Below are 17,108 nucleotides of genomic sequence, written 5' to 3'. Positions count from 1 at the left end.
AAAAATGTTTTTTTAATTGGTCTTATGATGTATTCTAATTTTTTGAGATAGTGAATTGGTGGGTTTTTGTTAAATGTGAGCCAAAATCATCACAATTAAAAGAACCAAAGACTTAAACTACTTCAGTCTGTGTGCATTGAATTTATTTAATACACGAGTTTCACAATTTGAGTAGAATTACTGAAATAAATGAACTTTTCCACAACATTCTAATTTATTGAGATGCACCTGTATACATTTTTAGTCGCATAGCGTGAAATTTGGTTGCAAATGTGAGTGATTTCCGCTCATTGAAGCGGAGGGCACCGCATAGAGAAAAAGACTGATTTTGAGATTTATGAATCGATATTGTTCAAATGAAGCTCGTGATGCAATCGGAAAATCTATATTTTTACCCACCCCTATTAAGCACATGTGCGTTGCTGAGATGTTTGTGTGCATAATTGCAGCATTGAGTTCTCTTAAGCATTTTAACTGCGATCTATGTAAACATCTGAAAAACACCTTAAAAATCTGGATTACATACTCTTTAAATCACTACATTTTTTTCCCCCCACTCACCCTTGCCCTCTTTAGTCTTGGCTTTGCGTATGGGAGCCGCTGGAGCAGACTCAGCACTGAGTTGGGCTGCAGGTGCCGCAGGTGGAGATTCGGCTGCTGCAGGGACGTCTACCATTGCAGCCGCAGAAGCAGCCACCAGGGCCGTGGTGGCAGCGGCCGAGCCCTTCAGAGGATTGTTAGTGCTGAACTCCCGCCACTTTGCTCCCAGAACCATCATCATTTTGGAAACAGCAATTTTGGGATTTTTGGCAGCAATCAGGGGCCTGTCAGATAATGGGGGTGAAAAAACAGAGCATGATCATGGGCAAAATCTCTTCACATCACTAACTTGGCATTATTCCCCATGTTATGCTGCTCTCATTGAACATGTTTACATGCACAATCTTACAACGATTATGCTTCATACCCTGTCATCATGGAAGGTCATGCAAAAACCTTACGGGCCGTATGGGCCTGTTATTTTAAAGGGGTCATGACATACTCTATTTTTTATATATATATATATATATATATATATATATATATATATATATATATATATATATAATTATCTTCCTGAGGTCCAGTGATAATGTTAGTAAAGTTTTTTTGGCACCAAAACAATAATAATTTAGTAAAACAGTATCATTTTCCACCTTGTCTCTGGCCCTCTGAAACGCTCGGTTTTGGCCTACTTTAAACTTCAATGTTATCGCCCAATGTTGACTGGCTTACATCGTGCAGCCCCTAGAATACACAGCCATAGATGTTTCAAGCTCTATCGGCACAAGCTCCACAACATTATAAAACTAAATTTCAGGGTTTACACAAAGCACACCCAACACACTGCATCCGAATATATTAAACTGTTCACACCAAACAGTCATGACATTTGAAACATTCCTGAATGGAATTCGTTACTTACGTAGTGTTTTTAACTGTCCCATCTTTCAATAACAGCTCCTTTGCAAAGCTTGAATCATGTTGTGACTGGTTCACAAGCAATCTATGCTGAATTGACCCAAAAGTAGAAGTGGAATGGACCAGAACTGTGTTCGAACCGCTCTTAAATCATGGCGCATATCGCCGGAAACACATCAAAACAATTCAAAATGTCCATCTAGTGCATGTTTAAAAATAAGGCAGATGGGTGCAAAAACCCATCCAGGATGTGTTTAAACTCAAAACAGATGGACACAGAATGGGGGTCTCCTTTAAGAGTTATAACTTGACATTGCATCTTTTAAAAGTGGCACGAGATGCATGATAATACTTAAACATGTAAAAACATGACAAACTGCTTTATGTAGAAAAACTTTAAAGGTGCAGTATGTAAGATTCAGAAACCCTTGTTATTAATGACATGTTGCCGTTAAGTGAACTGCAGCCAGCTACCTGTTGCTCGTGCTCATGCACACACTCCATAGGGACGCAAGCAAGCGAGCGTCGACCAAAACAATGACATAACGTACAAAGAGACTGAACGTGATTAACCGGCATCATGCTGACAGATGAGATAGCATAATTAATATTACACAGTTATGATTGTTTTAATACAAACTTTGAGACTGTATATTATATTTGACTCTCCAGTGCTGGAACGGGGCTAAAACAAAGTGTGGATATAGGTCTGACACTTTTCTTTGCATGAAACATTGTCTGCATTTATACGATAGCCTATGTCGGCGTTAGATAGCTAGCCAGCTTTATCAATAGCTGTTAGCTAAATTTGGTGGATGATGACAGTAGCTGTTTATAAAATAGACTGTACATTATAAATATGTTGACACAATTCAGTATTGATGTGATTCCATCACAACTGACATTTTGATATATATTGATGTGCTATTGTTTTATAATAATAAATTGTATATATTTTCTGTATAACCAAGTTACGTTACACTAATGAATGGGTCTTTTTGCATTATCTTGAACATTGTCCAGCATTCATTTCATGTGTTATTGTAGTTTACCTTGCTGAATAATAAAAGATTAACATTGTTTATGTCAGTTACTGTGAATCAGCATACCTGACTTTTAGTATAAAGAGAAGATCGTTGAAATTATTTGAAAGTTACAAAGCAAGGTAGCTTGCAATTCGTCAGCGTTAGCAGGCAAGGTCAAGTTAGCTAAAATTACACAGATCAATCCTTATGGCACTATATTTCACATGCTTTGAAGTTATGGAAGCTTACCTGTCTAATAAAAAGAATGCCAATTCAGAGTCGGTTTTGATCCCCAAAACCAAACGAAGGTCCCTCCAGGAATCAAATGCTATGCCAATGTTCACTCTAGTTTTCGCTCGATCGCGATCATGCTCCCGCTTAGCCAGACTGGATTCAGTAGATAAATGTTTTTTTTATTTTGTTGTTTTTTGGCTTACTCTTGAGTTTGTGTAGGAGTCGGTGTTGTGCTGGGAGTCGACCGTTTGCTGGATTCCATCTCTAAGATAACGTTACCTAGTGTTGCACTTTGTTGTCGTTGTTGAATAGCGGAAGAGAAGCACTGAGGCAAGGTTCTCAGGAGTGCACATAAACATCACATCCTTTGGATTTTCCCGGCAAAAGCGACCGGCTCCCTTCGCATGAAAATCAGTCTACAGGCTTTAATAGGCAACCTAGGAAGTCCGGGAAGGACTCATTTTTTAAGTTGCGTTACAAGCCGTTCACACATTGGCAAAAAAAAAAAAGGCGAATATAACATGAAAATTGTTACATATTGCACCTTTAAGGAAGGTGTCCTGTGAAAGTACACTTTGGTGTAGATGAATCTCCCATGACAGATGAGGCCCATCTTTCTCCTCTTCACCTGTCTGACTGCCAGTGGGCGGGCCAAGGGTGCGACATTGTAAAAGTGGGCATTGATGTCTTGTTGTAGAGGCGTCTTTTGCTGACATATTGGCCCTTGTGATGCCACAAAATCCACAAATTTAAAAATGAGCTGTTTTTCCAGCTTGGTTTAAATAAACGCTCTTTTTCTATTGAGGAGAAAGTTGAGTTCTCAAACCTACAGTGTGTTTTTATAGTAGAATGACCTCTTATATGTCAAAAGATCAAGGAAAATTTGATTCCTCACGTCATGAACCCTTTAAATATTTTTCTATGTCAATATGCATTAAGACTGAAGTTTTTGATCGTTGCGCCACGTTTAAGACATGTCAAGTTAAAGGAATTTCAACTCTCAAGACACCTGTATTTTGTTCCATTCGTTGCAATGCGTCTAGCCTTTTTTTAAACGCAAGTATGAACTGCCTCTAAATCTGTTTTACCACACAGTAGCAGCGCCAACAATATTGAATCTACCAGCACCTATTTTTAGCATGCAGGCCTCTAAATTGTTGACACAGCAGTTAGGAATGCAACTTCTAAACCTTAGTCAGAGAAATAGACGTCATATTCAATTTGATGCACACGAAAACAAGCATGTGGTAAAAATAGTACAGACTGTTCAGATTAGTCAATTGATATTCGTAATATAATCATACCTGACAAACTGGCTGAAGGCCTTATAGTTAGTCAGAGTTTTATAGTCCTCCTCCGTGAAGACATGATCAATGTCCTCCATCCCCCAGGTATCCAGCAGTTGAGACGAGGACTTTGGCTCCTTCAAATCAGTTCAGATGTATATGCACGTTCAAATACATTTATGTTCATACATTACATGAATTTAAGCCATGTATAATTGCATTAAATAACAAAATATCAAAGCAAGTGGCATTTATTTTCAAGAGAGCACATGCACTGTTACAAAAAAATATTTAAGAGAACCTGTAGCTTCTCATATTGCCTACCGAATCATCATCGTCGTCGTCGTCCTCTTCTTCAGGTTCCCTCCGTTTTGAGGCAGCTAAGCTTCTGTCGGCACCAGAGCTGCTTCTTTTCTTGTCCTTTGCAGTGCTACCTTTCTTCTTCTTTTTTTTGCCTGGTGTGTAGTCACTCCCCTCACTGTCTGAGCGGTCTTCTTCACCATCATCCAGATCAGGGCCATCTCCTGGCTCTGGAGAACTGATGCCAATATCCTGGAGGACACACAGGATATTTTGAAATGGATGCATCATTCTTTTAAATCGCTTCTGGGTGCTTTACGAATTCCAATTATGCAACAAAAAAAAAATTCTTCTTTTCCTAATCAAGCATGATGCAACAAGCATGGACAGACCATCAGTACGTTTACATGCACTTTAAGAGTTAAATTGTAAATGCTTTAGTCCAACTGAAATTGTACCACATTAATTTTTGTGAAGTCGGACTACCAGAGCTAGATAATGTGATTGTAGCTCGGCTTAATACAGCATTGGACCACAACTGGCTTTTGTAGTGTGCGCATGCATGTTCAGATAAACTACTTCCTCCGCTGATGTCATTCACATATTAAATTAATCATGGTCATGTGTTGTTGGATAGATAGATGAAGACTAATATATATATATATATATATATACTGCCAATGAGAAGAGATGTAATGTTTAATGTACAGTTATGAAGAGCAGGATTTTGGACCAAAGAGATTTTACATTGATGTCCATGTGTATTTGGGATCCTTGTGCACAGCAACCACTGGCTGCAATCGATGAACTCAATGATTCAGCCAGTCTTTGAAGTCATAAACCCCATCTACAAGTTCAGTAAAGGAGGTCACTAGACCAGTTAATCAGGAAAGCATTAAATTAAACAGCCCAAATGAAAATTTGAGCAGTTAACAACAAGGCTTTGTAACAAAAACAAAAGCTCTCAGTCTTTTGAAAGTAATAGCTGCAGATTCCATTAATGAAGCAGTACGTTCAGGATTCGGTTGTTAAAAAAATTGAATTGTGTAACTCTGATGTTAGCAGTTATTAAGACATGATATCCCATTTGCTACGCCAACTAAATATCTGCGTTTTCCATTAAGACATTGTTTGTGGGGGGGGGGGCAGCGAATACTGCATTCTCAGAGGTACTGTGCACAAACACTTATAGAAAAGCCATCACCTCTCTGCGGGAGCGATTTTTCTTGCTGCCTTTGCTCTCACGGTTACTTTTTTTGGCTTTCTTCTTCTTCTTCACCTTTGGGGCTTCATTCTCTGACAACTCCTCATCCAGATCGTCCTCGTCTGTAGAACAAATTTGAATCATTTCACTTTGTCACTTCACCATATAGGAGCATTTACGAATTTAGTCTGATGCAGAACTGCAAGTCAATTTAACAAATTCAATCGATCATCAATGCCGTCATTCAGTGACTTTAACTTTTAATCTTGCAATAGGATTGCGATATATTAGTCATTTAGAAATAATTTGAAAGTTGAAGGCAATATACTGTATTATAGGAAATTGTAAAATGGCACAGAATTACTGATAAGCGAGATGAAACTCACCATCAGATACAGTAATAGTGACACAAGACAGTCATGTGGCAGCTTTTTTCATGGAATTGCTAATGGTAAACAAGAGCAATTTTACTTATAGTTTATTTCCAGAACAGGCAGAATGTGCCGACTTCCTGAGCTGATTTTAGGTGAAAAATCTGCTGAATTTTGTGGAATTCATAATTCAAGTGCTTAAAGCACAACAATTAGCCGAAATATTTAATAAAATGTACAGGGCCGGGGAATGTGTAGAACTGTGTAGGCAACTCTGCCAAGTTCTGTGGACATGGATTCTGTGTGTTCCTGGTTATTACAGGACAGTCACGTGGTGGGCAGCTTTCTGTAACCGAATCGCAAATGGGAAACCTGAGAAAAAAATTTACTCTTTGGCCATTTCCCTTGGTTGTATTTGGCACAACCTTTAACACCACATACAGGTGCATCTCAATAAATTAGAATGTCGTGGAAAAGTTCATTTATTTCAGTAATTCAACTCAAATTGTGAAACTCATGTATTAAATAAATTCAATGCACACAGACTGAAGTAGTTTAAGTCTTTGGTTCTTTTAATTGTGATGATTTTGGCTCACATTTAACAAAAACCCACCAATTCACTATCTCAACAAATTAGAATATGGTTACATGCCAATCAGCTAATCAACTCAAAACGCCTGCAAAGGTTTCCTGAGCCTTCAAAATGGTCTCTCAGTTTGGTTCACTAGGCTACACAATCATGGGGAAGACTGCTGATCTGACAGTTGTCCAGAAGACAATCATTGACACCCTTCACAAGGAGGGTAAGCCACAAACATTCATTGCCAAAGAAGCTGGCTGTTCACAGAGTGATGTATCCAAGCATGTAAACAGAAAGTTGAGTGGAAGGAAAAAGTGTGGAAGAAAAAGATGCACAACCAACCGAGAGAACCGCAGCCTTATGATTGTCAAGCAAAATCGATTCAAGAATTTGGGTGAACTTCACAAGGAATGGCCTGAGGCTGGGGTCAAGGCATCAAGAGTCACCACACACAGACGTGTCAAGGAATTTGGCTACAGTTGTCGTATTCCTCTTGTTAAGCCACTCCTGAACCACAGACAACGTCAGAGGCGTCTTACCTGGGCTAAGGAGAAGAAGAACTGGACTGTTGCCCAGTGGTCCAAAGTCCTCTTTTCAGATGAGAGCAAGTTTTGTATTTCATTTGGAAACTAAGGTCCTAGAGTCTGGAGGAAGGGTGGAGAAGCTCATAGCCCAAGTTGCTTGAAGTCCAGTGTTAAGTTTCCACAGTCTGTGATGATTTGGGGTGCAATGTCATCTGCTGGTGTTGGTCCATTGTGTTTTTTGAAAACCAAAGTCACTGCACCCGTTTACCAAGATATTTTGGAGCACTTCAGGCTTCCTTCTGCTGACCAGCTTTTTAAAGATGCTGATTTCATTTTCCAGCAGGATGACCTGGTTAAATGACCATGGTGTTGGTGTGCTTGACTGGCCAGCAAACTCACCAGACCTGAACCCCATAGAGAATCTATGGGGTATTGTCAAGAGGAAAATGAGAAACAAGAGACCAAAAAATGCAGATGAGCTGAAGGCCACTGTCAAAGAAACCTGGGCTTCCATACCACCACAGCAGTGCCACAAACTGATCACCTCCATGCCACGCCGAATTGAGGCAGTAATTAAAGCAAAAGGAGCCCCTACCAAGTATTGAGTACATATACAGTAAATGAACATACTTTCCAGAAGGCCAACAATTCACTAAAAATGTTTTTTTTTATTGGTCTTATGATGTATTCTAATTTTTTGAGATAGTGAATTGGTGGGTTTTTGTTAAATGTGAGTCAAAATCATCACAATTAAAAGAACCAAAGACTTAAACAACTACAGTCTGTGTGCACTGAATTTATTTAATACACGAGTTTCACAATTTGAGTTGAATTACTGAAATAAATGAACTTTTCCACGACATTCTAATTTATTGAGATGCACCTGTATACTTTGGAAGTTGCAAGATTTTACTAGCTCTACATATTCTATTGGACAACAGTACTTTAAAATATCTTAATGGATTTGGCTCAGATTTTGTTAAGAAAGACAATACACTGGCTTTCCCTCCAGGTACCACATAGCCTCATCAGCCGTGTTTCCACTATTGTGCCAGTTGTGTTCCTACTATCACTTCAGGGGCTTCATTGTGTCTCCTTGGTGCTTCCTCTGGGCCAATGGCTAAGCGCTTTTGGCCCGCCAATTACCCTTGGGCCAAAGAAGGCAAAATGGGGACTGAGGCGGGGTCAATGTCAAAGGCGGAGTTTCGCTGAGCCAGGACTCGCTTTCCACCAAGCAAAGACCAAAATAAGCAAACAAAGAGCAGCTTCAGTCTCCACAATGTTCATTTTGAGGACTAGCTAGTCTCCATGGTCTGATACCTCGGCATGAGCTTCCCTCTTGCATGTGAAATGGGTGGGGTGTGTGACGTTGGCACCAGAGAGGCGTTTTAATCCCACGTTTCATTCAAATCAGACTGTCGGAATTTCCATCTTCCTACTATGAAAAGTGCAATGGAATGCCACTTGAAGTTGAACTTCCAACTTGGACACTTTTGCAGAAATCTACAACTCCAATTTCACTGAGATACAGGTGCATGACGTCACACAAACATGTTGGCACCCAGAAAGATGTAAAAAATTAGTGATAAACATTCACTTTTATTAAATAATATTGATCAATGGGTCAAAGTTCCGATATTGCATGATATTAAAGTTTGTTTAACAAACATTTGTAGAGACAGGTGTACAAAACATGGTAAATTGTACCCTCTTTTGACAATTAAACACCTGCCGCACAAATACTCCTGTTGCAGCATTGCTTATCATTTGGGTTGCTAGGAGAAGTCTCTGGTGACAGTCAAAGTTCTGCTAAGCTAATGGGAGCGTTGCAGTTGTCATGTCATCTTCCGAGCATCTGGCAATGGAATGAATTTATTGTCGGAGATCAGATATATAAAGTCGGAATATCCCGCATCCGACATGGAATGGAACGCAGAATAAGGGCGGGTTTTAGGGCAATGTAGCAGGGCTATTGTCCCGATGGTGGGAATGTAGATCAATTTTGGTCTTACGGCTCGAGGCTATTGGCCAGTTGATAGCCCTGGCTCACACTGGCCCGATAGTGGAAATGTGGCAATTGAGTTGCCAAACTTTGCACTGAATATGTTAAGATTAAACGATTATACTAGCATGACTAATAGAGCTTTTCAGCAGTGACGTCAATTTGTAGGCAAACCCAGGACTAATTCACCATGGGTTCCCTCTGGATTTTCCAATGGGTTTTTTCATCTTCTGAGTAAAAGAAGGTCTGTGGTAAACATTACGACATGACGATACGTGGACGTTTTGTTCCACAACATAAACTACACACTTACCTCAAACGTGAATTTTGAAGTCGCTGTGTTCTTTTTTTTGTGTGTGTGTTAATTATGCAACTCACTTTGGCTTCAAAATTCACACTTGAGGTATGAAAGTGTTTAATTTATGTTGTAGAACAACATGTCCACGTAACGTCAAGTAATGTTTACCACAGGCCTTTTTTTACTCAGAAGTTGAAAACCCCCCATTCAAAAAACCCATAGGGAACCCATGGCAAATTCTCTTCTGGGTTTTTGGACTACAAGCTGAACAGCTCTATTGTCGACCAATATGGTCTTTTAATGGTCGATATCTTGAGAGCAGTGGCTGAAGGCCAGTACATAATGCAGACATATACATCACAATTCAATAAGTAAACAAAATAGCATAAATGAACAGTTTTTACACAAAATGTATTCAATTCACAAATAAATGTTAAAAATAGTCCATTGAAAATGGCTTCAAACACTGTGGTTATTCAACGGCCGAAGCCAGTAACTTGGCCTGACCAATATAGTGGTCTAACATTAGATGTGTGATTGAAATTAATCTTATATACTGGCTTCAATGATTTGCGAGGCCAAAAAACATTCAAACACCATGTAGACATAAATGCAAGAGTATTTTGGCCCCATAAAAAAACAAAGCACATTGAATGCCTGGGCAAAGCCCACCTTAAGACATTTCCCTGTAAAACTGGCGTCACATCCGACTCCTGCACAAGCAAACTGATGCGCAAAAACAAAATATTTAACTTACAACGTACACAGGCCATTGTTTAGGAGGCAACCTCGATTTCTTTGAGCGTGCATACTACAGGCCGATACCCCGCGAAATGAGAGTGAACGCATTGAAGATCTTCAGGCGTCAAGCTCAAACGCGCACGCGACTGGTACCGGTAGGCCGCGATGCACCGATGCCTGTACCACAACACAACAAAACACCATCAATATTGCTTGCAACATCAGTGCAACCGATGGCGTTTAAATTAATGTTATATATTATATTTGACTCATTTTAAGTCATATTATTCGGTTTTGCCGGTTGGTCAACGGTGAGCCATGTAAAAACCCGGCAACACGAACCACTGACTGAAAAACGTCGATGCAATAATATCCAAATGTATGAGGCGACTTGTGTATTTAAGTGACAATTTACCCCTGAAAGCTTTGCACAAACGCAAATATCCCAAAACAACTCAGCGTGTTGTTTACTTAGCCGACTAGCCGCCGGTTGATCGAAAAACTGGTCTCGTGCATCCCGTTAGTTTTACTCCAGTAAACTCCATAAAATACCACGCAAATCATACGTTTGATGCATTAAATGCATCTAGGTTTTATTCACGTCAACAAAAGACAATATCAACAACACAACCGCCGAACCGTGTTGAGTTTCACGGATGAGTAGCGTCAGTATCCGTGAATGTTTTACCTTGCATGATTGGCCGATGTTCAAAATCATCTCTTTCGTCCTCACTGCCGGACATATCGATGATACTTCCACAAGCTAGAGGGGTTTGGGGACGCTTGTGTGCCGATTTTGTCCTCCTCTGGTGCCTTCCTGAAGCCGGGGGAGGCAGAAAATAAAAGAACAATAAAAACGGAAGTTAATAGTCACGGTAGCATGCTGATCATATTGGTCAGTCAATGGCAAAACCCGAAAAGCAAGCAAATATATCGAAGTAGTGGTGCTTAAATACCCTTTTTGGTTTGGCGCAAGTTGTGAAGTATCTTTAAACTTTTAAAATGCTTAGTTATGGACATCTAATTGGCAAACAGTAATCAGCTAAGCAGGCTAGTGATGCTAACCAGCAAAAATGAAACTGAGCCGGCATGTTACAAACGAGGTCTCCATAACTTTTTAGGGTTCATTTGATACTTCCTTTCAGGTGTGTACATAAAACGATTTATGTAAACACAAACATAATTAATGCAACAACAAAAAAAGTGTACTCACACAACTTGTTCTCCTTTTCAATTACACAGAGGTGCAGCTAATGCAATCCAAGATGTCTCCACGTGGAATGGCTCCTTTTCAGTTAAATACAATTAGTAAATTTCCCAGTTTCTACTGAAAAGGTAGCAAAAAGTATATCTGGGTTATTTATTTCTTAGCTGCAGGATGCACACAGCGGCGCAGTTTCTCCCTCTGCCACTTACACCCTTTGCATAGACACAAAGAGATCAGGGGCCAGACATCCCATAATAATCTCCCTCCCCATATTCACACATACAGATACATACAGACATTCACCCCTCCCCCCACTGCATAGTTACCTTGCAACATACAGACCATAATAACCCCCCCATCACACACACACATCAAACCCTCTCTTCCCCATTCCACCATGCCCTTAGCAACCGTTGTCATGGAGACAGCAACCCCCTCCCAACCCTGTTAACATCCCATAATAATAATAATGAGCATAGTCACTGACATCCCACAATAACCATAACTCTGAAAAAAGAAGGAACGTGGACCAGTTCCTTATTATTATTCTGTATATAGACCATGAGTACAGTAGCCATTAGGAAGCATATAAAATGGCATACATAATCAAAACTTGCACGGCTCCTATAAAAGTTACTGTGTTTCAGGCCTCAAGTCATTTTAGCATGCAACTGCGTTCTACCACATGCCTCTTAAGCTTGCTTTGGGGTCCAAAACAAGAGCCAAACCGGCAGATAATAGCATGAATAACCTAAGGTATAGGTATACATGTTTTGGGTTCAAGGCCACATTCAAAGCTGCTCTGCACTCAAGTTTTAGTTTCACATTGATAACGCAGCTGTTTAAGGGCCTAAAAAGCCATTCACATGCTGGGATGTGATCAAATAAGGCCTTGTCCAACAAAGTCATAGTAGACTGGCCGCAACGAAACATGAGTATTGTATTTTGTCCTCCATTGCTTTTTCACCATTTTCACCACATTATCATTCAACTTGGGTTTCTCCATGTTCAAATATTACACTAACCAACAAGTAGAGCAGTGAAATTAAAAACTGTAAAAGACCTTGTCACTCATACAGTCCAACACCATGCAAGTTTGTACATGCACACACTACATATGTATTTGTACATATGTATACTGTGTATAGATATATATATGTCATTTCTTCGAGGGATGGGAGTGGTAGGCACCATAGACTATAATTACATATCAAAAAATATAAAGGTGGTTGTCATGACAACCCACTCAGGCGTACCCCTCCTCCACACTCCAAAGCACCAAATATCCAGTAATAATGTCTCAGCCAAAAGAAAACACAGACCATAATATTCTTCCTGTGCTGGCAGTTGTCATGGAGATATGCAAGAAAGAGGTGTTCTGGGTTTCTGCGCTTATGTCTGTGTTTTTGGGGGGTGGGTGGGTGGGAGGGAGGGGTTTCAGATTACAATGCATACTAAAATGGATACCATAATACTCTTTTACGCTCTCCGCCAGTGCCCTCCCTCCCCCACACACTTACTGCTCAAAATGTGACTCCATAACCGAGTGAAAGGACCACATATGGATACCATCAGAGATGTCTACTGATGAACTAGACATAAAGGAAGTTGGGAATATGGAAATCAACCAGACAAGCATACAAACTAATAAGCCTCCAATTCCAGGGAATGTGCTGGATTGTTTAACAAATCACTCACTTTGCCCTTTGAACGTATGGTAGGCGTTGAATGACAGTTCTCAGTACCTTGAAGTTAAAGGTTCAGATGGCCTTGTAAATAGTTAGATGTGGTGATCTTAGTGTCACATTATAATAAAAGTCTTTATACTCTCTCAGGGGAAACCTCTACCAAAAAAGCTTGATAAATAGTCTAAATAAACAGACACAAAATTTAACAGTCCTGAGTGTGACACCCTCCCCCTCCCTAATGGCCCAGACATCCCATAATATGCCCGATGACTAGCCCTCCCCCCACCAACATCCATTAATTTCAGTCTGAACCAAATACTATTCATAATGTTGTCATCATAAATTGTTTTCTTCTTGCTGTCGAGTTCATTTGTATTCCTGGAACTACTGAAATAGCTTTAAAGGAACATATTTGTGACATTAACTGTTGACGTCATCATTCAGCTGGCTGTTTAATTAGCCAACATCGTGTTTAACAGGCATTTAACGAGTCTATGCTAAACATCAAGAAAAAGGGAAGTAGTTTGCCCTAAAGGGACCCAGCATGGACGGTATCAGCTCGACACATTCAGTATACATTTGCTGTATTGTCCCCACATCTGCCTCGTCTATATCATCATATTCCCAACCCCCACAATGCATGAGCATAGCAACCAATTAATTTGATCACACAGATGACGTTTGAATTTCTCTAAATAAACAATGAATATAATTTTGAATGCATCGCCTTGCTTTATTGACCCACCTTAAAAATCTAAAGAAGTTTAATTCTGTTTTTGACAGTCATTTTCATCTATAATTATTGATCATACTTGCAGTGCCATCAAGGGAGGGAAAACCGCATAATATTATATTTCAATATTCTAATGAGCATTTTCCCCCCAACCCGTCCCAATCAAACCGTTGCCAATGGAAACATTTGAAATGAGGTCAAATCATCACTCTTTAATAATAAATGGGATTTCAGCGGCCTTGAACTATAATTTGTTCATGAATGAATAAGATTTATTTGGTGCACTGGGTCAGCCATAACTTCACTGTCATTTGTCTGGATCAATTGAATATATATCTCCAATAATACAAAGACATATCTTCTTGTGGAATATATTTGTATCACAAAAGCACATTTTTTAATGAAAATTAAAAATTCAAACAGCCTGTCAATCAATGTCATGCTAATGAAAACAGTATTGCTGAATAACTCTAACTGAAATGATTTACACTCACTGAGAACTTAATAAGGTACACCTGTTCACCTACTTAATCATACGATTATCTAACCAGCCAATCGTGTGGCAACAGTGCAATGTATAAAATCATGCAGATACAGGTCAGGAGCTTCAGTTAATGTTCACAGCCTCTACAATTTACTCAGAATGGTGCCAAAATAAAAAAAACATCCACTGAGCGGCAGTTCTGGGTATGGAAACGCCTTGTTGATGAGAGAGGTCGACGGAGAATGGCCAGACTGGTTTGAGCTGACAGAAAGGCTACGGTAACTCAGATAACCACTCTGTACAATTGTAGTGAGCAGAATAGCATCTTAGATTGCACAACACATCGAACCTTGAATTGGATGGGCTACAACAGCAGGAAACCACGTCGGGCACTTTATTAGGAACATATTGTACTAAGGATAGGATACGTTGATTTGAGCTGTGTCCTAAATGACACACTGTGCATTTACACTACACACTATGCGCTCAGCCATGTAGTGTATGAATTTTCAAAATGAAGTATCGTCCCAAATGGAACACTACATTTTTTTTTTTTTACTTCGCAAATGCATTTGCTGTTTTTCAGCTGATGGAAGTGACATTTTAAACACATGCGATGCGTTGCCGCTAGCTTTAGCACGTTAGCCAAACTTAGTTCAATACTTTTATCTAAAACAATGTACATATTCACACAGCATGGGAAATGTAATGGTAAAGCATGCAACACACATTTGCAAGGTGCTGTCTTCACAGAAGTTTCATTAGTTGCCACATTCACCATTAATTACACTTGTTTTGTCAAGTAAAGGTCGCTGCAATGCAACCCTGCCCCTTCAGCTACGTAGGGCAAGCCGTGAGCACTGAGTGCATGAAGTGTCCAACATTCCACACTCCATTTTTTCGGTTGAAGAAGTACATCATCCAGGTACTCATAGTTCTTTTGTTTTTGTTGCATTTTCAGAGTGAATATACTACTCACACAATGGCATAGAATAGTAGAGAAGTATGCAATTTGGAAAAGCGCACCTTCCGACTTAGTATGGATCATCTGCCATTGGCTACATCAGTAAGTACTTGGATGATGTTGAAAACATTCTGTTCTCAAAGCTTTTAATGTCACTAGTGACAGAATAACGTCTGAAAAGAGTCTACAGAACCGTTAAAATATAGAATCACTTCAAAAACCACCTACGGCAAATCAGTGATTACAGGAGAAATAACCAAGCTGCCTTATGCAGCTCTTTCCTTCCAGGTGTGATTAAGAAATTTGCCCATTTTTAACCTTCTAGCACAAGACCATTGGTTATGTTGGCAACCTCTAACATAGCAATCCAACAAAGAGGGTTAGGATTAATTTGCATGATGTTTATTCAGATAATAACACAATCCATTCAACTACGATCAAAATGTCAGAAGACAAAATTGAGTCATAAACTCAAAAATACAAGCAAGGGATCCATAACACAATGAATCAAATACAGACAAGAAACAAAATGTAGTGTTAAAGACAGAAAATATCTGTAGACATAAGTGAATATTTTCAAGATAAACAGTTAACTAGAATAATTAAAGGGTAAGTTCACCCAAAAATGAAAAATCTCTCATCATTTACTCACCCTCATGCCATCCTAGATGTGTATGCTTTCTTTTTTCTGCAGAACACAAACAAAGATTTTTAGAAGAACATTTCAGCTCTGTTGGTCCATACAATGCAAGTGAATGGTGACTAAAACTTTGAAGGTCCAAAAAGCACAAAGGCAGCATAAAAGTAATCCATAAGTCTCCAGTGGTTTAATCAATGTCTTCTGAAGCAATCTAATCGATTTTGGGTGAGAACAGACCAACATATTAACCAAAATATACTCCTTCACTGTACATCTTGCCATTGCAGTCTCTAGACACAATCATGATTTCAAGATAGATTACACTTCCTAGTACTTGATGCATATGCAGAACGCTAGATGGTGCTAGGAATCATGATCGGCAAGCATATGCTGATGTCAAGATATGTCATCTTGAAAATATTTTTTCCTTTATGAAAAAGGAGTTACATTTTGATCGGTTCTCACCCAAAACCGATTGGATTGCTTCAGAAGACATGGATTAAACCACTGAAGTCTTATGGATTACTTTTATGCTGCCTTTATGTGATTTGTGGAGCTTCAAAGCTTTGGTCATCATTCACTTGCATTGTATGGAACTACAGAGCTGAGATATTCCTCTAAATATCTTCGTTTGTGTTCTGCAGAAGAAAGAAAGTCATACACATCTGGGATGGCATGAGCGTGAGTATATGATGAGAGAATTTTCATTTCTGGGTGTACTAGTCGCTGCCACTGTCACAATAAATCAGGGATGTGCTGATACCGACCTCTGGTGGTTGACTGTTGAGATGATGAGTGTGTATATTTCTACTCCCAGTGTACAGGAGCTGTGTAACCATGGTAAAAGTGAGGAAAGCCTGCTAAATGCAAATCCCAGCAGACCTAAACATTTTAAGATTGTGTGTGTTTTTTTTATTTTTATTTATTTTTATTTTTTTTAAATATCTGGTTTTATTATTAATACACTCTAAAAAATGCTGGGTTAAAAATAACCCAAATTGGGTTGTTTTTAGCCCAGCCTCCAGGGCCGGAGCGGGATTCATATTCAGCCCAGGATGTCATGTCCAAGTCAGCCCACACCCAAAAGGGGGGTTGGAGGTGAAGATGATAACAATAAAACAAGATCACAGCAAAAATGTGCAATATATGTAATTACTTGAAAATTATTTAAGCTCTCCATGTCATTATACCACATACGGCATTCACTAAGATTTTCACTTTGTCATAAGACATCATTGTATGTGTTGTAAAAATAAGTGAATGTTAAAGGGACATTTCCTCACCCTCATGTCATCCCAGATGTGTATGACTTTCTTTTGCAGAACATGAATGAAGATGTTTAGATAAATCTCCACTTTCACTTTCA

The 17,108-nt window shown here is 39.3% G+C and overlaps 1 protein-coding gene across 2 annotated transcripts in view; it reads right to left on the bottom strand.

Moving 5' to 3' along the window:
* The window catches only part of LOC127424937 (chromodomain-helicase-DNA-binding protein 4-like), a 43,215-nt gene extending 31,742 nt beyond the window's left edge, over positions 1-11,473 (bottom strand). The window contains exons 1-6 of one of the 2 annotated variants that reach the window (XM_051670504.1): positions 11,240-11,473; positions 10,715-10,843; positions 5,511-5,632; positions 4,331-4,558; positions 4,025-4,143; positions 562-824 (exon numbers count right to left, since the gene is read on the bottom strand). In XM_051670504.1, the coding sequence (XP_051526464.1) occupies positions 562-824; positions 4,025-4,143; positions 4,331-4,558; positions 5,511-5,632; positions 10,715-10,769 (787 nt within the window). In that variant the 5' untranslated portion in view covers positions 10,770-10,843; positions 11,240-11,473. The remainder of the gene's footprint in view (positions 1-561; positions 825-4,024; positions 4,144-4,330; positions 4,559-5,510; positions 5,633-10,714; positions 10,844-11,239) is intronic. The other variant, XM_051670505.1, reaches the window with a different exon arrangement.
* Positions 11,474-17,108: the final 5,635 nt, after the last annotated feature.

This window comes from Myxocyprinus asiaticus, chromosome 34 (assembly GCF_019703515.2).
Source record: "Myxocyprinus asiaticus isolate MX2 ecotype Aquarium Trade chromosome 34, UBuf_Myxa_2, whole genome shotgun sequence".
Classification (NCBI taxonomy): Eukaryota; Metazoa; Chordata; class Actinopteri; order Cypriniformes; family Catostomidae; genus Myxocyprinus; species Myxocyprinus asiaticus.
Note: the sequence above shows the minus strand (reverse complement) of the source record. Positions and strands in the feature narration are given on the sequence as shown.